This window comes from Spodoptera frugiperda, chromosome 10 (genome assembly GCF_023101765.2).
Source record: "Spodoptera frugiperda isolate SF20-4 chromosome 10, AGI-APGP_CSIRO_Sfru_2.0, whole genome shotgun sequence".
Lineage (NCBI taxonomy): Eukaryota > Metazoa > Arthropoda > Insecta > Lepidoptera > Noctuidae > Spodoptera > Spodoptera frugiperda.
The window spans coordinates 3,360,283-3,386,084 of record NC_064221.1 but is presented as its reverse complement, the minus strand read 5'-3'; the positions used below and the strand labels follow the sequence as shown (position 1 = coordinate 3,386,084).

Below are 25,802 nucleotides of genomic sequence, written 5' to 3'. Positions count from 1 at the left end.
ATATTGGGTGTTTTGTACAATGTTAGTTGACACTGAATTGGACCCGTCAAATCACATATCATTTACACCAAGCTTACATTTCTTTTTGTTATAAATTTGTAATATAGATATATGGAATACTATATTGCTTATTTTCAATTACCTACATAAATTTTTAGGTTCTGCACGAATGTCTGCAATCAGGGCTAAATATTTGTGCAACAGTATGTGACATGGATGGGGTCAATGTAAGATCTCTAGAGAACTTGGGATCCAGTGTAGACCACCCCTACTTTGAGTTTGAAGGCCATGAGATCGTTGCTTTGCATGATCCTCCGCATCTCCTAAAATGCTTCAGGAATTTATTTATGAAGTATGACGTAAAATTACCCATCCCTGTCCAATCTACCACTACAACTACAACAACTGCAACAGGTAATTCTAACTGTTATAATAATAATACACGGGACATTTTTACACACGGTCACCTGATCCCAAACTAGGCAGAGCCTGTACTATGGGCACCAGAGACTGATATATATACATAAATACAAATATTACAGCCTGACACAGGGTAAACACTCATGCTCATCATGTTATTATAGCACACACATTTTCTCTTATTTTCTTTGGAGTAAGATGAGATAGTCTTTATTTGCTTAATCACAAGAGTAAATCTCTGGGACACTAACACAACTTTGATTATCAATCAATTTTATTTTTCAGGTGTCGCATCTTGGAAACATATCGAGCAGTTTTTTGAAATTGACAACTCAAACCCTCATTTTGTGTTTGCTCCAAAACTATCAAAACGACATATCCAACCAAATGGAAAAGAGAAAATGCGGGTCAAGCTGGCAGTGCAAGTATTTAGCCACTCTGTGGCAATGGGCATATATTCGAAAGCAAGTACTAGTAAGTAAACTCGTTTTTTCTGAAATAGAACTTGCCATCGTTTCCAGTTGGTGATAATGATAAATAATAACAGGGTATTAAGGGGTAAATGTAATTTTAGTTGTTAGTTGCACCTACCGTATACTTCTCCACTCAACCTAAAGGTAGACTGGTAGATAATGCCTACGGCATTAAGTCCGCCCTTGAACAACTAGTGCAATAAGTTAAATAAATAATAATATAATTGTATATGTATTTATTTAAGACTTAAATACTTAGTATGTTTATCAGTCTCTGGTTTCCATAGTACAGGGTATCCTAGTTTGGGATCAGAGACCGTGTGTGAGATGTCCCGTATATTTATTTATTTAAATAAATATTAATTTTTCTTCTTGCAAACAAACTGGAATTTTACGTACACTAAATAAAAATGGTTAATACAAAATAATAATGCAAATCTGGCTGTGATCAAATAGTACCTACAGCTCGACATAAAAGAGATGAAATTAAAAAATAGCAACATCGTCGTGTCGTCTCGTTTCAACCAATATGTTGGTTGGAAAAGGACGACACGACGATGTTGCTACTTTTTAATTTCATCTCTTTTATGTCGCACTGTACTCTCTTTCATATTTCTTATCGAATAATACTATTGTTACAGATGAGATGCCTGCAGAAGCTATAGCTACAGCAAGTTTTCTTGAACATTTTAATAATTTATTTGACCTATTCAATGCAAATTCCTCCGATAGGAATCATGGAAAACCATTTAGCACTAATTGGACTTCCAGAAGTCCCCACACAGTTTTGATTAAAAAATCAAAAATTATTTTAAATGAAATGGAGTTCATAGGGTGCACAAGAAAACCACCCTCGCAAACAGGCTGGCTCAAATTATTAAATGGTTATGAGAGACTTTGGGATAACCTTAACAGAAAGCATAATATCCATGCAATAGCTACAAGGAGGATCAATCAAGATCCTCTGGAAAATTGCTTCGGTTGCATTAGAGCAAACTGCGGCTCAAACGACAATCCCACAGTCTCTCAATTTATTGCCGGCCTAAAGACTAGTATTGTAACCAATTTGCGGAATATCGTGCAGAGCAATCGAAATTGCGAGGAAGATGATGCCGAGTTACTGGAGAATTTTAAATATCTCTTTTCCAAGACCAAAACAACTGTTAAAATTGATGACATAGAGCCTAATCCTGGCAGCAATGTTTCTGGACATGAAATTAGTGTTTGCGATGACGAAATAGAGACCTCGGCGGAAACACAAGCCTGCGCGTATGTCTGTGGTTTTATTTTTAAAAAATATTCTAAAGACTGTGAACAATGTAAGGTGGCTATGCTTGCCGAAAAGCCCACTGAAATTCATCAGTTTACTGAATTTAAAGAATATGTTGACGGCAAGCATAGCCTTCAATATGCAAACCACAGCTTCATAGCTTGTGTAGAAAAATGTGCCGAGATTATTAATGAGTATCTAGAAAAAAACCTCATTCAGAAAATATTAAAAATAATTGTTTGAAGGTAATAAGACAAAAGGTCAATTTTGATTTTTTAAAAACATGTCCAGAGCATTTGTCGGCCAATATAAATATGATTGAGCAATCAACTGCAATCATTTTGATAAAAAGATTTTGTGTTTTGGTGAACAGAGGATTCGCCAGTGATTATTCTGAAAAACGTCTTGCAAAGAAAATAAAAATTTTAAACAATTCTTAAATGTCATTGTTTTATTAAACCCAACTGACCCAAAGGACCTTTATTATAGCAATATTTTGTTTTGAGCAATTTCGAAGTTTTTTACACGCGTTGGAAATATCTGTGTTGCTTGAGACAAAATATTCAAAATTAATAGTAAACAGTAAAGGGATCTAGTCAACCTGGCTTATCCTTTTAAATTTCCCGCCACAAACGAAATGATAGATTTTTAAATTTCCCGCCATTTCAATTGGTAGATTTTTCTAATTTCCCGCCAGTTGAACACATTCGAGATTAGTGCCCTCTGCCCCTACTTCGCAGGAACTAAATTTGACGGGATATTTTTTTTCGTAGGCAGTGACAATTCTTCTCCTCGTAGAGGAGTATAGTATTCGTTGGTGCGCCATGAATCCTAGCTGTGAGCGGCTGCGTGCCGCACACAGCTGCGCGCCCGCCATGTCAGCGAGCCGGGTTCCGAGACCGCCCGCCGCCCGCCAGTGTACACCACGAGTCCGAGCTGCGAGCAGCTGCGTGTCGTAGCCACCCGCAGCAGAACAAAACTTCAAACCGCAAACAATAAATATATTTCTCAAACAACATACTATTAACCTATAAATTTTTATTAGGTAATTCTGGATACCCGCTAAGAAAGACTATGATGACCTATATTGGATGCTGCACCTGACACACCCGAAGCATATTACACTGATTTGCATGTTCATGCAAGAAATATAGTTGAACGTATGATTGGGCTTCTCAGGGCACGTTACTGACTTGTTCACAGAGTACAGAGTGCCAAGCACGAATAACTATCGCATTCGTAATGTAAATGTATCGAGACGACGATACGTCATGAGACGTTAACGGAGTGTGGCAGCACGAAGCCTATTCTTTCGACTATCGAGAGCTCGAATCGAATTCAATAGTGACGTCATGCTAATGTAAACTAGAGAAGCAGCCAAGTGAACGATTTGAATGACTTGTTGAACATAAAGATTTCGTCTGAAAACTAAATTAAATTTAAAATATATTTCCACCTTTGTCTACACGTTTTATGACATAATATTTAGGAAATAAATATTATGTGTAAAAAGTTCTTAAAGCGAGTTAAAAGAAATATAACATGACATTATCTATGAAAAAATTAAGTACTTAGTTTCATAAATTTATAAAATTCTTTATGATTTCCGAACGTCGTATTTGACATTCCCGCCGACATTTGCCGGTTGATTGTTTGCAAATATTGTTTGTTACATTTAAAACTTTAAAACAAAGTATAAAATGAGGACAAGTCAACTCCAATATGAGATAATGGTGGAATTCATGGAAAGGTAAGTAAATTAATAATAAAAAAATTCAAAATGTTTGTTTGACTAGATCCTTTTTTGTACTGGAGAATAATTTAATGTGTTTCAATTTTTAATGTCAGCAATGGAGATTTGTCTAAACCCTCGGGCGGCCCCCGGGGTCGCAGTTACATCCAGGCCAAGTGGAAGGAGCTCACCTCAAAATTAAATAGTGAAGGCTCAGGAGAACCTAGGTCTGAGGAAAAGTGGAGAAAAGTATGTTTACTCGTACATTTTTATTATTACACGCTTTGCACCTATATGTTTGTGTTACATTTCCTGTTTTTGCTTGGAAACTTCTGCATCATTTTTCTTTTTTTTCATTTTGCTAAGGTTTGGAGCGATTACAAAAATAATTGTAAAAAGAAGTGTGTCAAAATTAGCAGGGCAGCTAATGGCACTGGTGGTGGGCCTGCACTCCAAAAAATTATGTTTGACTGACCTTGAAAACAGGGTCATGCAAATAGTTGGAATGCAAGCGGCTACTGGCAGTACCGGCGTTAGGGTAGGGCGCGGTTGGGCGACCGCCCAGGGGCGCCGGATCAAAAGGGGCGCCGCAGGCCGCGGCGCCCATTTTCGTCCGGCGCCTCTATCTGATTTTTTATAATTTTCCACAGGCACCCCCTTATTGTTCCCTCGCTCATTGAGCAAGGCCCACTAGGTCAAAAAAAGACAAGAACCGTGAGGGTTTTTTTTTGTTTTCAAGTTGCCTCACTGTCAGCATGAATTGAAAGGAAACTCAACATGAAAAATATTATGGTAAAACAGAACAGCATATTATTTTATAGCATAACAATAATTCGAGTTTTTCCGTATTTAACTACACCTATCGATAATTTCCCATATTAAAGCAGAGGTTTACTATTAGAGTTATTTTTTTTAATACATGGTAACAGTCATTTAACTTAACGACAAAAAATATTATATAGTTTCTTGTCTTTTTTCGCCGACCCAGCCTACTTACTTGTAATTTTCCCAAAATTTAGGTAAAAATTGTAAGTTGGCAGCACTAGAACGTTGTGTTCAATCGGTTTAATTTCTCGGGAATCCCCGACTTCCCAAACATACAGAAACAATGTGTTTTTCTATGGTCGGGGATTCCCCGGGATCTATCTGTTTTTAATTTTTGACGAAACAGAACACAATCATCTTCTTGCTTGACATAAGTGGACGCTCTTAAAATAATTATTCGATTGTTTTAAAACAAACAAACACAGTAAGGCCTCTTTTCCATTACACGGTTTCTCGCCGTGAAAATCTACGGTTAATTCGCCGCGTGTAGGCACGGTCGTCAGTGTGGTATGGATCACTATATGAGCTTGTCGACATGCACGGTGGCGCCAAGGCACGGCGCCGCGGCCGCGTGCGCCGTGACTGCCCTCGGCGCGCCGCGTCTACGCACGGCGTGATTTTCACCAGTGTTGTATGGCAGTCTATCGGGGTGTGTCGACGGTGCCGGACGTACGCACGGATTCGTGACCGCTTATATACGCTGTTTCGCGATTTTATTATAAAATGAACATAAATCAAGAATTATTAATTACGTTGATTCAAGAAAGGCCTGTAATATGGGATAAGACCATCGACGATTATAAAAATAAGCGGCTTAAATATGATTCCTGGAAAGAAATATTTATTCATTTCCAGCCCACATTTGAAGATTTAAGTGGTGATGAGAAAAACAAGTTTGGTAAGTTACAGATATTTTAACTTTTTACTTATGCATAGTTGTTTTGATAGGAGAGGCGACCTTCGTTAGATACAAAATATTGTGCAAATCTGTTGCGAACTTCATTAGCCGCCAAACTTCCGCGAACTGCATTCGTGATAGGTAACTGGATTAGTTCCGATTCTGAATCAAGGGTGGACTCATTTTCACTCGCATTGTGAAACTGAAAGTTTTCCTGCTTATGTATAAAATTTTGCAAAACACAACATGTTTTCACAATATCAACTGCCAAATCGATGGACACATTCATTGGCCGGTGAAAAATTCGCCATTTATTGGATAAAATGCCAAACGCACATTCAACAAATCTTCGCGCTCTGGTGAGTCTGTAGTTAAATGTACGTTTTAATTGATCAAGCTGATGACCACCAAATGGACGAAGCAAGTGATAATGCAAAGCAAAGGCTTCGTCCGCAACGAACACATATGGCAAATCGTAGTCAATTCCAGGCAAACGTGTTGCATCGGGTAGATTTAATCCGTTGTTTGTTAAATTTTTCCAAAATGGGGTCTCTTTAAACACACTGGAATCACACTCCTTTCCGTAGGCGCCAACGTCAACGTAAAGTTGTAATCGCTATCTACTACTGCCATCAAAACTATAGAAAAAAAAATTTTTGTAATTTAAAAACATCGAGCCACTATCAATTAGCTTAATAAGTCTGATGTGTTTTCCATCGACCGCTCCTAAGCACAGCGGGAAGTTGGAAGATTCTTGAAATTTGCTTGCAATGTGTAGCCAGTCTTCTTTAGATGGCATTTTCATATATTCTTTATACAGTTCTAACCAAATGTAGTGGCATACTTCACGTACGATGCAACTTATGGTTTTTATTCCAATTCTATAGCTGTAGTATAGGTCAGTAAAGGTATCTCCTGTTGCTAGATACCTGAAATATAAAACAAAACGGTTCAGGTTCAAATACTAAAACCCCATTTTAGGTCGGGGTCGATTCAGTTTAGGTCGGGGGTTTTTATAAATTTTGAATTTAATAATTATTATTTATTTTCAGGGCAAATGGTGATGAAGAAGTGGACCAATATGAAAGATAGCTGGATAAAATATGACAAAAAAATTAATGAATGTAAGTCTGGTTCTTCAGCAAAAAAAATAAGAAAATATATGTATGTTCTATGATGAAATGATGTTCCTAAAAAAAATGTTGAGCATCGCAAGACCGATTCTAACATGACTGAACATGTTCATGATTCTAGCCTCAGTAATGAAAATTTTGATAGTGCAGTCCCGAATCAATCAAGCTCGGGATACACTGAACGGAGTGAGACGCAAAGGGCTAAAAAAAAAAGAAAAAATGAACTAAGTGAAGTTGACATTAGGTTTATGAAGTTTATGGATTCAGCAGAACGAGATGAGAAAAAGAAAAGCCGTAGTATGAACTTTTTTATGGGAATCGCTGATACAGTTGACAAGTTCAGTGATGAAAATATGATAGACTTTCAGTTTCAAGTAATTTCAATAATTAAAAATATTCAACAAAGACAGTGTACTCAGTATATACCTACATCAAGAAACCAATGGGATCAAGGCCATCAACGATATTTAAGTGGTACAGCATCCTCAAATGCGCAATCGTCAACATATGGATATTCTACAGCTGCTAGATCGGGCTATGGAATAAGTCGTCCACAGACGTCTTCTCATGATTTTGGACACGGTTCTGGTTTAGAGCCAATCCACTACCGACCCGAATCACAATTATCTGTACATAGTGTAAATGCGGAAAGTATCTCGGCAGATTCTCAAGTTTCTATTGAAGACGAATTCGATTTTAGTACCGCACTTGAGTAGCATTTTCAGCGTAGTGTATTTTTTGATTTACTTGTTCTTAAATTAATAATTATTAAAATTCAATTACATGTAATAATTTTGTTTGTGTGCAATAAACAATTTTAAACTAAAATATGTCATTTAATTTTGTACCTACTTACCTCAGAGTTACAGCCAATCTTTCTGCGGGCGATATACTCTCTCGCATAAAAGTATCTTGATGTTTTAGTTCCTGGGATAATTTTTGGAGCAAGTTGTCGAATGTAGTTTTCTGCATTCTAAAATAATTGTAAAACTTGTCTTCATCTTCTCTCAATTGATTCTTGACAAGTGTATGAAACGCGCCATATTCCTCCCTTTTTTCTAAAATCGGATGTATCCAAAACCTTACTTCCCTTTTTTTTCTATTTTCTTTTTCCTATATATGTAATAAGCAACTATAATATTTTTTTTCGTAAGAAAATTCATGACGCAGCACGTCCTACACAGCCCGAGTAAAAAGCGCTACTAGCCAGTACTTACCAATGTCTCGCGCGGTGATTTTGCCGTATCATGTACAAGCTAGCACGTTTTTTCAACCGTACGGCTTACACACCGTACGTTTGAACAACCGTGTAATGGAAAAGAGGCCTAATCAAACGTTTAACGCTACGTTACGATGCTCTTGTTCGAACTACAGAGTGACATTAGTTTTGGCTATTTAAAAAGTAGACAAATAAATAGTGTATAAGTAGGTGTTTAATTTTTGACGGATCACATCAATAAGTAAGTACAAATTTATTTTTACTATCTATACCACACTCCCTAATACTTAAAGTATATAAGATGTTAAAATAACAGGTTTAGCATGTGTTGTGTCTTACACGAAAGCTAAAATTCTTCTGACCATAAAATTTTCTCATCGTTGACAACCTAGTCAAATTCAAAACGTTCAATTCTTCTCCCGTGTCACAACGCAGCCTGCCAGTGTGTGTCAACATCTAGCCTGCCAGGTGCATGTGATGGAACCTCATCGCTACAGTCTCCCCCTCTAACCTGAGCGAACGTCCCCGCGATCGGGTTAGTTCTTGCGTGGTCTACCCCTCCTACGTTTCACTTGTATAGGAGCTTGGATGGGACCAACGAACGGTGTTAACAAAGAAACGTGATACCTCCCTAGCGAGACGCCGTCATTTATACGCTCCAAAGCGTATGTCGTGCTACCTATCACTTCCTGAATGCGATACGGTCCATCCCGGCGGGGAATGAACTTCGGAGTCTGCCCCTTAATCGTATCGTTAGAGCCCTGAGTCTTAAGCAGTACGAGATCCCCTACCTTATAGTCTGGCGCTGGGCGACGACTCTCATCAGCGTACTTCTTCTGAGCTTCCTGGGCTTTCTCGTGCACATCCCGTGCATCGAGTAGCACGGCTGAAAGCTTCCTAAGGAACGGGGTAATAGACAAGACCACATTATCGTTCTCGACGATGGCACGCATCTCAGACAACACGTCGGCGGGAGCGCGTATCTCACGCCCGAAGTTGAGAAAAGCGGGGGAATGCCCCGTGCTTGCAGTGAACGCAGAGTTCATGGCGAACCGAATAGCGGGAAGATGACTATCCCAGGAATCATGATCCTTACCAACCAGTATAGCAAGCTGTGGCTTAAGGTCGCGGTTCTTTCGTTCGACAGGGTTGGACTCCGGGTGGTAAAACGACGTCAGGGCCTGCTTGATGCCCATGGCGTGGCACGTCTGCTGCATCACTTCGCTCACAAACTGCACGCCGTTGTCGCTGATGAGTCTTCTGGGCGTCCCATAACGCAGGTACACCTCGTTCACCAGTGTTTTGGCGCACTCTTCGCTAGTGGCGGATGAAAGGGCAAATAACTCAACCCACCTTGTACAGGTGTCTTCCACTATGAGGATCCATTTGTTACCGGAGGATGTCTCCGGTAATGGCCCGAACAGATCTACAGCGAACACTTCGAAGCGACGTGACATAGCTGGAACTTGCAGCAGGCCAGCGGGTTTTCGCGTGTCCACTTTGTATCGTTGACACGCTGCACAGTTTTTGACGTACTGAGTAACGTAAGCCCGCATCCCGGGCCAGTAATACTTACCTGCGAGACGATGCAAAGTTCGCTCCACCCCGAAATGGCCGGCTGTGGGAGCGTCGTGGTACTCGGCTAGCACGTCCTTGCGCTCATGTTCCGGTACCACCAAACTGGCGTCATCATCTTCTTCGTTGTCGGGACCATAACGGTACAACACGCCGTCGACTACTACATACCCTTTATCTGCCCAGCACCTCCCCCTAAAGGGATCGTCGGATTCCAACGCCTCGACGATCTTACGAATCTCCGGGTCCTTCATCTGGCCGTCTCTGACGTCCCTAGGGCTGCGCGAGGGTAGGTCAACTACGGCGAGGCGCAAGTCGCACTCAGTCCCCTCAATATCCTCCGTCGCGCATACAGGACGTGACAGCGTGTCTGCGATCACGTTTGCCTTACCAGGAGTGTACTCGATCTTCAGGTTATATTCCTGAAGACTGAGCGCCCACCGGGCCAGGCGGCCGCTTGGTGACTTCAAACTCATGAGCCACCTAAGCGGTTGGTGATCGGACTTAACTGTCACATCGGCGCCGTCAATATACCCCCTAAATTTCGACACCGCCCATACTACAGCCAGTGCCTCTCTCTCCGTCGTATTATAATTCTTTTCAGCGGCTGTGAGGAGGCGACTGGCGTACTCGACGGGTCGCTCATCGGTCCCCTCCCCCTGGAGTAGAGCCGCTCCAAGCGCGTAACCGCTGCTGTCGGTCCTAAGGACGAATGGTTTCGTCCCGTCAGCCTGACGGAGAATAGGAGCCGATGTTAGGAGGGACTTGATGGTCTCAAAAGCGTTCTGCTGTTCGGGGCCCCACTCCCAGGTGCTCCCTTTCTTCAGCAGAGAAGTCAAAGGCCTACTCACCTCGGCATAACCCGGTATGAAGCGCCTGAACCAGCTCGAAGTTTGCAGGAAACACTTCAGCTGCCTCACGTTCTGAGGGGGCGGCATGCCAGTTATAGCAGACGTCTTTTCTGGGTCCATGCGAATACCACCTGGTACGATGACATGACCTAGAAACTTCACGGCATCTCGGGCGAAGTGGCTCTTCTCTCGGTTCACCCGCAGGTTAAACATAGCAAGGCGGTCGAACACAGCCTCTAAATCCGCGAGGTGCTTCTCGAATGACTCCTCGGACAGTATGAGCAAGTCGTCTAAATAAGCTACTATCGTGATACCTGGCAAGTTGGACTTGAAACGGTCGATCAATCTTTGAAAAGTAGCTCCAGAATTACGAAGACCCATGGGCATGCGTTTGAATCTAAACGTCCCCAATGGTGTCGTAAAAGAAGTGAAATCCCTATGTGCTGGATCCATGCTTACTTGAAAGTAACCTGACCGAAGGTCCAAGGTCGTCATGTACTTGGACGTCTTGGCATCATGAAGCACATCTTCGATTCTGGGCAGTGGGTAACGGTCAGGCTCCGTGACAGCGTTGAGTTTACGATAGTCAACGCAAAGCCTGTAGCTCCCGTCTTTCTTACTGACCAGAACAACGTTTGAAGCCCAGGGAGACTCACACTCCTCTATCACATCAGCGCTGAGTAGCTTTTGGAGTTCCTTCTCCAACGCTTGCTTCTTCAACGGTGATAGCCTGTAGGGAGGTGAAGCAATAGGTTCTTGGTTCTCACTTATTTTGATTTTATGAGTGGCGAAGTCTGTCGGTGGTCCCTCGGCAGCAAACTGGGCCGATCTCCTCTTTAAGAAGACGTTGAGTACATCCCTGTGCTCAGGTGATAACACATTACCTTCGTCAGCACGCAGGGATACGTCGGAAATGTTGGCTTGCATCAGTTCAGTACCACTTAAAACAACAGAACGCACAAATGAAAATGTTTTCTCAGGGTTGTCAGCAAAATACCATGACTCCTGAGCTAAGTCAAGTGTGACACCAGCCTTAGTGATAAAATCACGACCCAACAGTGTTACCGTTTTTTCCCCAGGTAACACTAGGAAATCATTAACTATCAGCCTACCTTCTAACCACACAGGAACCGTTGCAATGAGTACTCGTTTTAAGCTTCGAGAGCCGTCCGCAAGCCCAATGGTGCGTTCTGACTCGCAAAACTGAATTCCTTCCGAGATTAGAATTTTATACAACAAGGTACCTGCTATAGTGCAACTAGCCCCTGTGTCCAAAACAGCCGCGCCTACCCTATCGGCGATGTTAATATAAACGGTCGGATGTGATGGTGGTTTTATGTGTAGGGTGTGCGTGGTCTCATCGTCAGATAAGGTGTTAAAATCGCAAGTTCGCGGGGGTACACTTTTACCAAGGCAGCGCTCGCACTTTGACCTTACTACTCCAACCTGGCCACATCCGTAACATCGTATCGGATTAGGACTATTGTTACTATTTTTCATGTCTGAAGGTGCGTTAACCGTTTGTTTATTTTTTAAATTTCTACAATCGGCTACGCTATGGCCGTAAGACTTACAAAACTTGCAACGAACGTGCTTATCGCGTTTCGAATTTTCATTCGAGTTACTAGTGACTTTCGAGTCCGTAGTAACGTCGGAACTAGTGGTAGTGGTAGACTCGATCTTATTGTTATGGTGATCGCGTAAAACTTGCGAGCAGGAAACGTTAGATTTTGCCGTATTGCCGCAAAAATTTTCGGTATTTAATGATAGTTCGGAGATCGCGTCTTCGATGACCCTTACCTTCTCTACAAAATTATGTATGTCAACAATATCACTACGCTGTAACCGCTTACGTACTCGACGGTGTAACAAACCATAAATTATATCTATTTGCATAGGCAAAGGTACTTCGTATGGTAATTTTACAATTAGAGACCTAAGTTTACACACAAACACTTCTGCACGTTCGTCTTTTTGTTCCTGGCTGAACATTTCACGTAATATCTTGTATGCCGGCTTCGGCGTCCCGTACATGGAGCGAAGTCGGAACACGGCGTCCTTCCAGGTGGTGATGGTGTTGCGGGCGCCGCGCCACCACACGGCGGCGTCGCCCTCTAACAGCATCGGGAGTCCCCGCAGCGCGTGATCGTCACTCACGTCCGCACACTCCTTGTATACCTGGACCGCGTCGATGAAGGCTTCTAGTACCTCCGGTTCTTGAGAAGTACCAGTGAACCTCGCGGTACACTTCGCGAAGTTCCCGGACGAACTCGTAGTGGTGTTCAGCGACGGTGACGATGGTGACTGCCACGAGGCGCCGGCGTTTGGCAACGACCGCAGCGTCTCTATTAGGCACCTATTCGTATCCGCCTGCATTTTGATAAAAGATTCCATAATATTTGTAAGGAACGTTTCGGTGTCCTTACTTACGGAAATGCCGGCACGGTCGGACGCTGTGACAAGTTCGGGGGCCCGTACAGGACTCTGCTCCGTAGCCTCGTCGAAAATCTCGCGATCGCTGACATCGCTCGGCCGGTCTGCGTCCATGGCAGCTCTTGCAGCGTGCCTAGTACGCGGCATGGTCGGCCCCACGTTGGGCGCCAATTTAGCATGTGTTGTGTCTTACACGAAAGCTAAAATTCTTCTGACAATAAAATTTTCTCATCGTTGACAACCTAGTCAAATTCAAAACGTTCAATTCTTCTCCCGTGTCACAACGCAGCCTGCCAGTGTGTGTCAACATCTAGCCTGCCAGGTGCATGTGATGGAACCTCATCGCTACACAGGTTAATTATTGAAATTGGCTCCAGGCTCTCTATCTTTGTAACACCCTAACAGGGTGTCACATAATTGTTTTATATAACTTTGTGTAATTGTTGTAACTTTGAGACGTGCAATGTAAATAAATAAATACTATGTTTTTCGGTCTCTGCTATCTATTAATATTTATAAAATTTGTTTATATGTTTATACGTTTGGGCAGCATAATCTCTGGAACGTCAATAGCGTTGTAACGAAGTTTTATTGCAATCAATTTATTTTTATAAATGTTTCGATTGATACAGATTTAATTTGTTGCAGATTTTATTTATTACAACTAGAAGGTACAAAATGTCTGAACAGGGTGGGTGATTTTATCAAAAGAAAACCATCTGGGTCAGAATATAGGAAACGGAAAGCGGAAAAAGAAAAGGAATTTCAAAAAACAAAGAAGTTTATGAATATAGATAAATATATCAGAACAAAAAATCAAGAGTTGAATGTGGCATCTACATCTGCAATACAAACGAATGCATCGGCAGTAGAGCCTCTGTCTGGCAAGTCCGATGGAATAGCTACTCAAGAGATTGTGGATGAAAAATCCCGAAGTGAGGGAGCAAGTTGTGCTACGATTACAGATGCTGCTCAAGAATCTGTTATTGATGTACAACAAATACATGTATTAGATGATGTTGATACTGTTGTCCCGAATATAGCGGATCCAGCTACTTGGCCACCTATTCGAAATAGCAAAATAATTGATCATATTATAAATACCGGCCCACTGCAAACTCACTGTGATGATTATCCGAAAAATGATACAGGGCGACATTTTTCTAATTCTCATTTCATAAAAAAACTAGCAAACAGTGAGACAATTCAGCGTCGTTGGTTAGTATACTCCATTTCCAAGGATCGAGTTTATTGTTTTTGTTGCCGGCTGTTTGATAGTAGCTCAACGTCGAGTTTAGTATCTGAAGGATATAACGACTGGAAACACTTGTCTGAAATGTTAAAAACTCACGAGAATAGCACTTCACATAAGAAGTTTTACCTTTCATGGATTGAAACTGAACTACGTTTAAAAATAGGCAAAACAATAGATTGCCAAGAGCAATATTTGATTAAAAAGGAAACTACAAGATGGAATAATGTTTTATCTAGATTGATGCATATTACACTTTATTTAGCTGAAAACAATATGGCGTTCAGAGGTAATTCTGACAAATTATATACGCCAAATAACGGAAAGTTTTTGGGCTTAGTACAATTACTAGCTAAATTTGATCCAGTTATGCAGGAGCACTTGCGATTAGCTATGAAGGGTGATATTGCAGACCACTACTGCGGAAAAGACATTCAAAATGAATTAATAGAGCTGATGGGTAAAAAAGTGAAGTCAGAAATCATATCACGCGCAAAGAAATCAAAATATTATTCTATTATAGCTGACTGTACACCGGACATTAGTCACGTAGAACAACTTTCACTGACAATACGATTTGTTGATATATCATCAAATGACGATAAAATATCAGTAAAAGAGCATTTTGTAGAATTTTTGCCTGTAAATCAGTCGACTGGTGAAAAACTAACTGAAGTTATTATTGATATTTTAAATAAACACGGACTTGAATTGAACGACTGCAGGGGTCAGGGTTATGACAACGGGGCGAATATGAAAGGGAAAAATGTTGGTGTTCAAAGGAGAATTCAAGACATAAATCCCTTAGCTGTTTATGTACCTTGTGGCTGTCATAGCTACAATCTCGTACTATGCGATGCCGCTAAGTCTTCCGTAAAATCAGTGACTTTGTTTGGGGTACTTCAGAGGTTGTTCACATTGTTTTCAGCTTCTGTTCATCGATGGAAAATTCTAACCGATAGCCTGGGATTATATACTCTAAAAAAGCTCAGTGACACACGTTGGGAAGCAAGAATAAGCAGTGTCAAAGCAGTTCGTTATCAAATTAGTGCCATCCATGACGCTTTAATTACAGGCCTACGCAGACCGGGACGGAATGGCAAGGGATTTTAATTTTTACTAATGGACATTCAACCGTACTGTTACAGAAATACGACATAAATTGCTATGCTTTAAAATGATGCCGTGGCATTGAAAGGGATTTAATCGAAAAGACACGGCAAGGGATTTTAATTTTTACTAATGGACATTCAACCGTACTGTTACAGAAATACGACATAAATTGCTATGCTTTAAAATGATGCCGTGGCATTGAAAGGGATTTAATCGAAAAGACACGCCACAGGCCCCCGTGGCGGGATGCCGCGGCATACTGCGGTAGGCAACGGCATGACACGGACTCCGGCGCTCGTCACAGGCTCCCGTGGCGGGATGCCGCGGCATACTGCGGTAGGCAACGGCATGACACGGACTCCAGCGCTCGTAGTAATATACTGCGGGGTGCGGCGGTGGGGGTAGAGAAGCGGGGAATGCACACCATTGACCATCCATTTGCGCCCGCGTCTTTGACGACTGTGTACCTACGTGTTTTTTTCGGAGACCAGTTTTTTACGTTTTTTATTCCAACATGGAGGAAAAATTAATAACATTAGTTCAAGCCTATGATTATTTATATAATATGTCATCAAAACATTATATGAACACTCAAACGAAGAACAATGCGTGGAGAATAATTGGGACAGAAATGAATAAAACAGGTAAATATTTTTGCAATATAATTATATTTTAATACTTCACACGGTATTAATGTCTATTTACAATATCGTTTTGCCATGGAATCGAGCCCTCATCAGAGTTAAAGTAATCTTTAAACATCTCCCGTACTGTCGTACCATCTAATGCATTGTTCATATTATTATCGTTTTCTAAATTAATGCTTACACTTGCTATACTTTGACTTTCTGTGCTTGTACCACCTATGATGAAATTGTGTAAGCAAGTACATGCTAAAATGATATTATCAATATATTTTGGTTGAACCTGAATTCCTTTTTGACATAATTCGAAACGTTCTTGAAGTATACCAAATGCATTTTCGACGATACGCCTGGCTCTACTCAAACGATAATTGTATATTTTCATTGCTTCATCTGTCAATCGGTCGCTACTAAATGGTCTCATAATGTTTGTGGTTAACGGAAAAGCCTCGTCTGCTATAAAAACATAGGGGGCCCCATATAAAAGCACTTTCGGGGAGACTAAGCTCAGCTGCTTATGCAGTTAGACAGATTAGGCAGCTAACGGACGTAAGTACGGCAAGGCTTGTTTATTTTAGTTATTTTCACAGCATAATGTCTTACGGCATTTTGCTGTGGGGGCGAGCTGCGGATGTAGAATCAATTTTTATTTTGCAAAAGCGAGCTATTCGAGCAATATATAACTTGCCCCGTCGCGAATCTTTGAGAGAACTATTTAAAACTATAAACATTCTTACAGTGCCTTCTCAATTCATTTACGAAAATATTATGTACGTGAGAAAAAATCAACAATTGTTTGAAAAAAGAAGCGACAGACACAATTTTAATACGAGAGGTAAAAATAAGTTAGCTATACCGCAATTCCGATTGTCCAAAGTGCAGAAATCCTTCATGGGATTTTGTGTTAAGTGTTACAATAAACTACCAACCACCATACTGAATCTGAACGAGAAAAAATTTAAATCTTGTATAAAGCGTGAACTGTGTAAACAGGCATATTATAAACTGTCAGATTATATTGAAGATAAAAATGTGTGGCAGCATGTTGGTCCGGCTCCACTGGACACTCGCTCACACTAGACAATGCTCTAATACGATCACTAGTTACACGTTAAATTAAAGTACTAATTTATTCCAATGTAGTCTAGGGATCCTGTGGCATCAAGCAGTTATTCATTTTTTTTTATTTGAAAAATTAAATTAAAGATTATTTTTTATTTGTATAGAAGCATTATTTCAAAATTGTAAGTGTACATATGTGGGCACTATGTTTGAAACAACCCGCTTTTTTAATTTATATTCTTTACAAATTAGTTTTATTGTCCCATAGTTTTGACGTCGTATTGTAGTTACATTGTTCCTACATATATATACAATAGGTAAATGATCAAATAATGTATCAGAGATATTGTAAAAAACATTTTTTGAAAAGAGTAACGATGGAGTTTCTTGCTCGTTCTTCTCCATTCGAAGCAACACTTTGGAACGAGCGCCTAGCTTCACTGACAGACAGACTGACGGACAATTTAATTTGACGTTTCAAAAGTGCCTAATTTAGGATTAATTGAAATAAATGCTTTGACTTTGACTTTGACTTAGGGCAACTCAAGATCTGTCCTCGGTAAACGTTTTTTTGGGGGAATATCGAGGGCATTAGAAGTAAATTTTTTTCCAAATATTGAGTTTTGCATTATACCTCCATCACTATTTCGTCCATATGATCCTACATCTGCAATCACAAATTTATAATTTGCATCCACAACCGCTAGTAGCACGATACTAAAAAACTTTTTATAGTTCATGTAGAGACTTCCACTATTGCGAGGTACCCTTATCCTAAAATGTTTACCATCTATTGCACCGATGCAGTTCGGGAAATTCCATTTTTCATCAAATTCCATCGCGATTCGCGTCCATTTTTCCCTTGTTGGTTTTGGCATAACACTAAGCCTTAGGACATTCCAAATGACTTGGCAAGTTTCATGTACTATAGAGCGCACTGTACTAAACCCCATACGATAGCTGTAACCTAGAGACTTGAAGCTACTTCCCGTGATCAAAAATCTGAAAGATAATATAAAGAGGGGTAAGTGAGGCAGAGTGAAAGACAGGGTACAGTTAAACAAAGTCAATTAAATAATACGATATATTTATGTATATATAATTATGAATTCCTCACGATATTTTCCTTCACCGTAAAGCCAGTGGTAATTTTTACTTAGAAAAAAATTAGCTCAATATAATCCCATAAACATAGCTGGTGCTAACCTAGTCACCTAGTCACTATCTAAGGCCTTTTCCCATTACCTACTTATTCTGATTCTATACCATTTTACCTGCTTATGTTTTGTTTTAGGTGAAGAATGTCAGAAAATATGGAGTAATATACGTAATAATTTTAGGAAAGCTCTGAATAACAGAAAAACAAAGAGTGGTGACCCGTACACAAAGCGACGCCCTATCAAGTTTGAAAAAGAGCTGGAGTTTTTGAAAAAATTCATTCAGCACAGAAAACAAACCTCGAATTTGGACTCCTCTTCAGAGGATACGCAGACTTCTTTTGCAGAATCCGCTGTCGTTGATAGCGATGAACGTTCAGTTTCGCGAATGACCAATGATTCACACCATTCCTCAATAATACCAGAACCTACAACAACTGCTGAAATACTAAATAAATATATTGAATCGAAAAAGGAGGTGGACGCCATTGATTCGTTCTTTCAAACAATGGCTGCCACAGTAAAAAAGCTACCAAAAAGAGAGCAGGTCCGAATAAAGAGACAAATATTTAATATGGTAACTGACGCCGAATTAAACTACATAGAGGGAACTCCAGCTCCAACATCTGAAGATGTCTCTACCAATTTGCAACATCAACGACCATGCCGTACCGCTTTTACTTCAAGATCTGGCTGTGGAACCGCGGCAGGCTTGGGCTATGAAGCTGTATCAGGATCTGGCTATGAAACCACCTCAAGATCTGGCTATGAAACCACCTCAAGATCTGGCTTCGGGGTCTGACTTTGGAACCGCCTCAGGCTCCGGTTATGAAGCAGCTTCGGGGTCTGGCTTTGGAACTGCCTCAGGCTCTGGTTATGAAGCAGCTTCGGGGTCTGGCTTTGGAACCGCCTCAGGTTCTGGCTATGAACCTGCTTCACGGTCTGGTTATGAAACCGCCTCGGGCCCTGGCTATGAAGCTGCTTCAGGGTCTGGCTACAAAACTGCAGTTTCTGAATACGAAACTAATCTAAACTAGTAGGTACTCTAAATTAAGTAAAAAGAAATAAAGATCCAGGAATTATCAGTGAGAAGATTTATCAGTGCAAAAACATAAAAATCGTTATTATGTGTCTACAATTCATGATTGTATTTGGCAAAAAAAATTGTTTTTTTAATTAAATAAAAGAAGAAAATATTAAACGTATACAATCATTTAACTGCCCACCTCAAACACAAGGATAATCTTTGATCGGCTTCAATGGGGTTGCGAAAATTGGTCCTCTGTTTTTCGATATATGGTCGACATATATTCAACAGTGCTTGAAATTTCTCATAATCCATTCTATGATAGTCATAAAATTTTTGCACGTCGTATTTTAAGTCATTAAATAAATTATTGAATTCACCCTTTGATTCCCTTTCTTTCCATAAATTATCAACCCAAAATCTTCTTCTATTCCTATTATTAGCCTGTGCACTTTCTTCTTCATCTGCAATAATCGATATCAACACTAAATCCCAATCTACCATTGTAAAACTGAGGCACACCAACACTCAATCAAACGCAACTGAAGACTGCAGGCAGCAGGAGTCGCTGAGGCGTGCTTTGTCATGCCGCGGCACCCCGGGGCATGCCGGGGCATGCCGTGGCAAAGTGCTGGAATGCCGCGGCACGCCGTGGCATGCCGTGGTAAAATGCTGGTATGCCGCGGTATCTAAGCAGCCGGTGTGCGCTGACTCACGGCAAAATCCCTTGCCATGACGTCCCGGTCTGCGTAGGCCCTACTTTGGCAATTTAAAATTTATAAAACTGATGTTCAAGTCTCTCATGAGGCTACTACTCTAGCTGAACAGTTAAAAGATTTCAGTTTCATAGTTTCATTGGTTGTTTGGTATGACATACTTTTTCAAATTAACGTCGTTAGTAAATCTCTACAATCACCAGATATAGATCTCAGTAAATGCACAGAAATGTTGAAAAAATGCTGCACTTTCTTGAAGGAATATAGAAATACAGGCTTTAAAAGCGCCATTTCAACTGCAAAAGAATTGGCTGAAGAACTGGAAGTTGAACCTGTGTTTAAGGCCACAAAAAGAATTCGATTTGTTAAGCGTCAAGCTGATGAAACTGCCCGCGACGAGCCTATTGTTTCTCCTGAAAAGAAATTTGAGGTAGAATTTTTCAACTCTCTCTTGGACGCTACATTAATTTCAGTTAATGAAAGATTTGAACAGTTCAATGAGTACTCGGATTGCTGGTCTTTTTTGTACAATATAAAACAGATTCCTGAAAAACCCGACCTTGTCAAACTCTGTAGTGATCTCCAATTGAAATTAACTGTGAATTCTAAATCAGATATAGATGGTTGTATGTTGTGTGATGAACTCATAAGCCTGAAATCTTTTTTGCCTGATCAGAATGTGGCTACCCCTGCTTATGTTTTAAATTTTATTAAAGATCGCAACTTACAGGAACTGTATCCAAATGTATGGATAGCATTTCGAATATTACTGACTATACCTGTAACGGTTGCTAGTGGAGAAAGAAGTTTTTCCAAGCTAAAGCTGATTAAAACATATCTACGATCGACAATCTCTCAATCTAGATTAACAAACTTAGCAACTTTATCAATCGAAAACGAAATTGCAGAAAACATGGACTTTGAACGTCTAATAAGGAGTTCGCCGATGTAAAGGCTAGAAAAGTGAAATTTTATTAGTTTTTTAAATAAATGTTTTTTTTAAATAGATAGTTATTTCATTGTACACATTGCCTTTTTTCGTATGTAATTGAATTGCAGTTAGGGGGCGCCGAAGAATTCTCGCCCAGGGCGCTAGTAGTGCTAAAACCGGCACTGGCTACTGGCATGGCAGTGCAAGAAGCTGGCTTTAATTTGGTTTGCTTATTACATTATTTAAGTTTTATCTAATTATTAAGTTAATATTGATTAGTTGATGATTATATAAATTTGATTACAGGCGGAAGATGGTGATGGGTCAGAGGCTCTAACTGCAACCATAATTGAAGAACAAAATAAGGGTAAAATAAATAAATATTCTGTTTTGTTCGCACATGTATTTTACACCATAACATATTGTCAACTTGGTGAAAATGCATACTGCAGACAGAGTCCGTGTCCATAATATGGCAGACAGTGAACACACTCACAGTCAACAGCGGACAATATGTTCATATAAACATTGCCTAAGCCTTTAATATTTGATGTATTATGTTTATCTTTTTACAGATTGGAATATTCCTGGGACCAGCAACGAGCCAACTGTATTCCCACCATTCACCATTCCCCACGAAGCCTGCCCTTCGCCAGTGCCTCCACCAACACCACCAACCACCAATCCTCCAATCGAGGAAGAGACCTGGAAACCTCCACCAGCGAAAAAATCCAAAACTAGTTTGATTAAAATGTGTGTAGAGAATGACAAGAATGCTAGAGAGTATGCTAGGGAGCGTGAGAAAAGATATGATATGATAGAACAGGAGCGTTTGGATTTGCGACGAGAGGAGTTAAGAATAAGAGAGATGGAGATACAATAGAGGGTAAGACAGAGAGATGCAGAGCTCTCTTTACAGGCTCAGTGGCAGGAAATAATGAAAGAGGCACTGAATGTTTTAAAAAAATTTTTAGAAAAAAAGGAAGATTAGGGTATTGATAATTTTATTTTAAGGGTTAAGATAAGCATCTTATATGATAATATTATAGCATTGACATACTATTAACCTATTAATTTTTATTAGGTAATTCTGGATACCCGCTAAGAAAGACTATGATGACCTATATTGGATGCTGCACCTGACACACCCGAAGCATATTACACTGATTTGCATGTTCATGCAAGAAATATAGTTGAACATAGGATTGGGCTTCTCAAGCCACGTTGCTGACTTGTTCACAGAGTACTGCACTATGCACCAGATGTAGCAGGGCTTATAGTAAATGCTTGGGTTATATTACACAACATATGCAATAGTGCTAATATATCTGTGCCACAACTAAGCAATGAAGATATGGTTTAAGAAAACCAATCACAATTGCAGGAACACGATGGGACAGAACAGCCACGCTGTAATAATCTTGCTTTGCAGATAGGCCATATTACGCGAAGTTCTCTGCGCTGCGCTGTCAAACTGACGTTGTTTAGTAGTAGGATATTTGAAACTTTGTTGTTTGAGATTTAATTTAATTTTACAAATTAAATAATGAAGATGGAAACAAGATAAGTCTGAAGTTTATGTAAATCAATTTCTTTAAACACAAATATCCTATACGTATACGTAAAGTAAGAAATGTTTCACAGTAATGATATTGTCCCTATTCGATGACCCGGTTTGAAACAATTTTAAGTGGTTGTTTTTTCTGTTTTGTTGTAATCCTTATCTACTTTCAGCGGACGTGCTCGTCGAGTTTCGGAGCGTCAGCTCGATATTCTCTGGGAGTTTTTAATGCACAACAAAGACATCGCTTAGCCATATAATAGATCTCTGCATGCGAAAGAATACTCCCGGAGGAAATGGACTGAGGTAGCGGCTACATTAAATGTAGAGGGTGATGGATTTATATTTCATTGGTTCTTTCACATCACTTAGGAATACATTTTCATTGCAAATTGACGATCGGCGTACGAATCAAAGTAATAATACTGTATGCTTGAAGTAAAACTTCCTTATAATAAGAATGTTAATAAGAAATTCCTTATAATAAGAATGTCCCCTTTGGCTCATAGTCTTTCTTTACACGCGTATAGTTTTGTTTACAATCAAACTAATAATACAGTAGAAAGCTTCAATGCAAGAAATGCCAAGTTTGTCGGCGGCAAAAGGGTAAATTTTTCCCAACGAGGTTTTTATCTTGCTCGTTGTGCCACAGCCGTCGTAATTTACACAAATTCATTTTTGTCACCGAAGCAAATCCGGAAATAGTTCCCTTAAATATATATAATAAAATATAGTTTAAAAAAAACAAAAAAACATGCTTTTCTAATGAACCGAACTAAAAATTAAAAAATCTTATTAACATGAACATTAATAGTGGGCGGAAGAATTAGTATTGTTATGAGAAAAGCATGGGGCGCTTAGTGTTTGTTTATACGATGAATTCGAAAATTGTATGAAATATATGGCACACAGCGCCCCATGCGCTGCGTTAAAAACACTCTGACAGAACATGAAGCTCAGATTTCAGCCTTGTCTGCACCTGTTACCCAATCCATGTGAAGACGCTGCAATATATTTTAGTGATGCCGAAGTAGACAAGAAGAATGAAACTGTAGTTGACCCATCACGTGACATTATAATAATTACTGAGATATACCTAAACTTAAGTATTTATATTCCATCAAATGTTTTACACACTTTTATAACTATTATTTTACTTTTCCTTATTTTAGATGATGATACAGCCAACCATAGTGCAGTAAGCATTCCTTGGGGCCTAGACAAAATCCCTTTTCTGTAAGCGTTAATGCCAACAGAAAAATCAAATTGTATGGATTTGACATTTGCTAACTCGATGTCACGTGACTGCTGCTAAATTGGTAGACAAAGTCATTATTCCTCATGCGGAAAGGAACGTTGGAGTGAGCGTAAAACGTAAACGCCAAAAATTTTCATCAAAATGGTAGACAAGTGGCACTTTTGACAAACGCTAGTGATATTTTGACGTTTCCGCGACACGCTCTGTTAGCGGGAGGTCGGTCCCTGACGCTAACTGTGAGAAGGAGTAAACACTGTTATTTTTGTTAAGTGAGTTTAAGTAAATTAAGTAGTGAAAATGCATTCCTTACGATTATTTTGGTCAGCAAATAATGAAGCAGCATTGCAGAGACGTCAAACGAGATTAGATCGGCGTAAACTGGACGAAATTGTAAATATACCAGATTTAGAATTTGTTCATCGATTTAGGTTAGACAAACAAACATTTCGGAGTCTTTGTGATGATTTGCGGCATTTAACCTCATTAAAAGGCACCCGGGAGATTAGCTTACAACTCAAGGTACGTTTTGTTCTTCTAACCTTACCTACTTAGGTACATAACATTATTAAGTGCCTTTATCATATCTCAATGAAATCATGTTTCAGGTTTTGTGTACTCTCAGCTTTTTAGCTACGGGTTCATATCAACGCATTGTTGGACTATCGCAGCATTTGGTGCAAAGAACTGCTAGTAGGTGCATACGACAGGTTGTTGATGCATTGAGCCACCCAGCCATTATAAATAAATGGATTGTGTTTCCGAGGTCGCCACAACAACGAGCCCAAATAAGACTTGAGTAAGTTATGATAGTTATGTCAACTATATTTATATACTTCACTACTAGTATTTTACACTAAACATTATTAATATACTTTAAGGCCAACAGGTATTAGAAAATGCTTCATTGAGCCATGTATCCACACTAGGTTCTAAATATGTATCTAAAAAGCAATTGTTGACTATAATATAAAATATGTATTATGTTTTCCATAGGTTTCAGCGGCGGTTTAGAATCCCGGGTGTAGTTGGATGCATAGACTGCACCCACATAGCATTAGTCAAGCCATCAGAAGATGAGCATTTATATTTTAACCGAAAAGGTTATCATTCATTGAATGTACAAATGGTAAGTTTACATTTGCTTGTGGCTTGTAATAATAACTATTAATGCTTGAAATAGTATGTAACTACAGAAATGTATTTATATGTTTCTTAAATTTTTCCTTTGTTTACAGGTATGCGACAGTAATTTAAAAATTATAAATGTTAATTCAAAGTTTGGAGGAGCCACCCATGACTCATTCATATGGGCATCTAGCAGAATGGAATCATTTATGCGAGAGTTGCACCAAAATGGAGAACAAGTGTGGTTGTTAGGTAGGTTAATAAATAATGTAGTATTTTTGTTTAAAGAATAAATTTGTTATTTAAATTTAAGTACCATAACCATGCTAACAATCTTGAAGACTACAATTTTACCTTTAAATAAAATCTAAAAATATGTGAAATTTAAATTATAGGGCAAATATTTTTGTTTTATGTTAATAAAAACATTTTATTCAAAAATATATGAAAAACTAATTAGTTGCTGTGTGGCAAATAAATTATAACATGGTGCTAATATTTATTTATGTATTTTTTTAGGTGATTCTGGGTATCCACAGCGGCCATGGCTGATGACTCCAATATTAAATGCAGTTCCTGGCTCTGTTGAAGATACATATACTCAGCGACATGTACAAGCAAGGGACTGTATAGAACGCTGTTTTGGATTGCTGAAGTCACATTGGAGGTGCTTGTTAAGACACAGGACCTTACATTACCATCCTACGGTTAATGGGAATATTGTACTTGCCTGTTGTGTGTTACACAACATGGCTTTAGAGGCTAATTTACCTTCTCCACCTGTAATGGAAGTAGAAGATGATGCGCAGCATAATAATGCGTCTGACAGTGTTGGTGCTGCTAGCAACCAAAGTGAGTTGCTTCAAGGCAGGGCAGCACTTAGTAATCTTTTGTCGAGACTTAATTAGTGTGTAATTTTGTAAAATGTAACTTAGCAAAATTAAAAGGGTTTTATATTCTTTACAATATGTTTTATTTTATTATTATTCTTACACTATGCACGAAAAAATGTAATTATATGGCACATATTCATATTAATTTGTGACTAAAACCTAATTCTAGAAGATAAAATAATAAATAAAAACAGTCGGGTTTTTTAGTAGTTTAAATCCCACCCAAAACATAAA

The 25,802-nt window shown here is 39.5% G+C and overlaps 3 protein-coding genes across 4 annotated transcripts; all 3 read left to right on the top strand.

The window, feature by feature from the left end:
- The first annotated feature begins 6,846 nt into the window (after positions 1-6,846).
- Positions 6,847-17,426, top strand: LOC126911113 (zinc finger MYM-type protein 1-like). 2 transcript variants are annotated; one of them, XM_050696303.1, is made up of 2 exons: positions 6,847-8,211; positions 13,478-17,426. In XM_050696303.1, the coding sequence occupies exon 2, from the start codon at positions 13,614-13,616 to the stop codon at positions 15,192-15,194; it is 1,581 nt and encodes a 526-aa protein (XP_050552260.1). In that variant the 5' UTR covers positions 6,847-8,211; positions 13,478-13,613; the 3' UTR covers positions 15,195-17,426. The 2 variants fall into 2 exon arrangements, with proteins under 2 accessions (XP_050552260.1, XP_050552261.1); XM_050696304.1 differs by having other exon boundaries at positions 6,847-8,286; positions 13,183-17,426.
- A 2,243-nt stretch (positions 17,427-19,669) lies between these two features.
- LOC126911140 (52 kDa repressor of the inhibitor of the protein kinase-like) lies at positions 19,670-20,752 on the top strand. Its single transcript, XM_050696429.1, has 2 exons — positions 19,670-19,759; positions 19,838-20,752. Exons 1-2 carry the CDS (start codon positions 19,670-19,672, stop codon positions 20,750-20,752), a joined length of 1,005 nt encoding a protein of 334 aa, XP_050552386.1.
- Positions 20,753-23,847: 3,095 nt separating this feature from the next.
- LOC118270976 (putative nuclease HARBI1) lies at positions 23,848-25,721 on the top strand. The gene is made up of 5 exons (XM_050696320.1): positions 23,848-24,069; positions 24,156-24,346; positions 24,544-24,676; positions 24,786-24,927; positions 25,195-25,721. Exons 1-5 carry the CDS (start codon positions 23,848-23,850, stop codon positions 25,581-25,583), a joined length of 1,077 nt encoding a protein of 358 aa, XP_050552277.1. The 3' UTR covers positions 25,584-25,721.
- The last annotated feature ends 81 nt before the right edge of the window (positions 25,722-25,802 follow it).

What these genes read in the sequence shown, in the direction of transcription:
- LOC126911113 (XM_050696303.1), top strand. Translation starts at nt 13,614, where the DNA reads ATGAATATAGATAAATATATCAGAACAAAAAATCAAGAGTTGAATGTG.
- LOC126911140 (XM_050696429.1), top strand. Translation starts at nt 19,670, where the DNA reads ATGCCGCGGCACCCCGGGGCATGCCGGGGCATGCCGTGGCAAAGTGCT. An exon ending in CATGCCGTGGTAAAATGCTG is followed by an intron (nt 19,760 to 19,837) that starts GTATGCCGCGGT and finishes CGGTCTGCGTAG; the next exon opens with GCCCTACTTTGGCAATTTAA.
- LOC118270976 (XM_050696320.1), top strand. Translation starts at nt 23,848, where the DNA reads ATGCATTCCTTACGATTATTTTGGTCAGCAAATAATGAAGCAGCATTG. An exon ending in AGATTAGCTTACAACTCAAG is followed by an intron (nt 24,070 to 24,155) that starts GTACGTTTTGTT and finishes ATCATGTTTCAG; the next exon opens with GTTTTGTGTACTCTCAGCTT. An exon ending in ATTCATTGAATGTACAAATG is followed by an intron (nt 24,677 to 24,785) that starts GTAAGTTTACAT and finishes CTTTGTTTACAG; the next exon opens with GTATGCGACAGTAATTTAAA.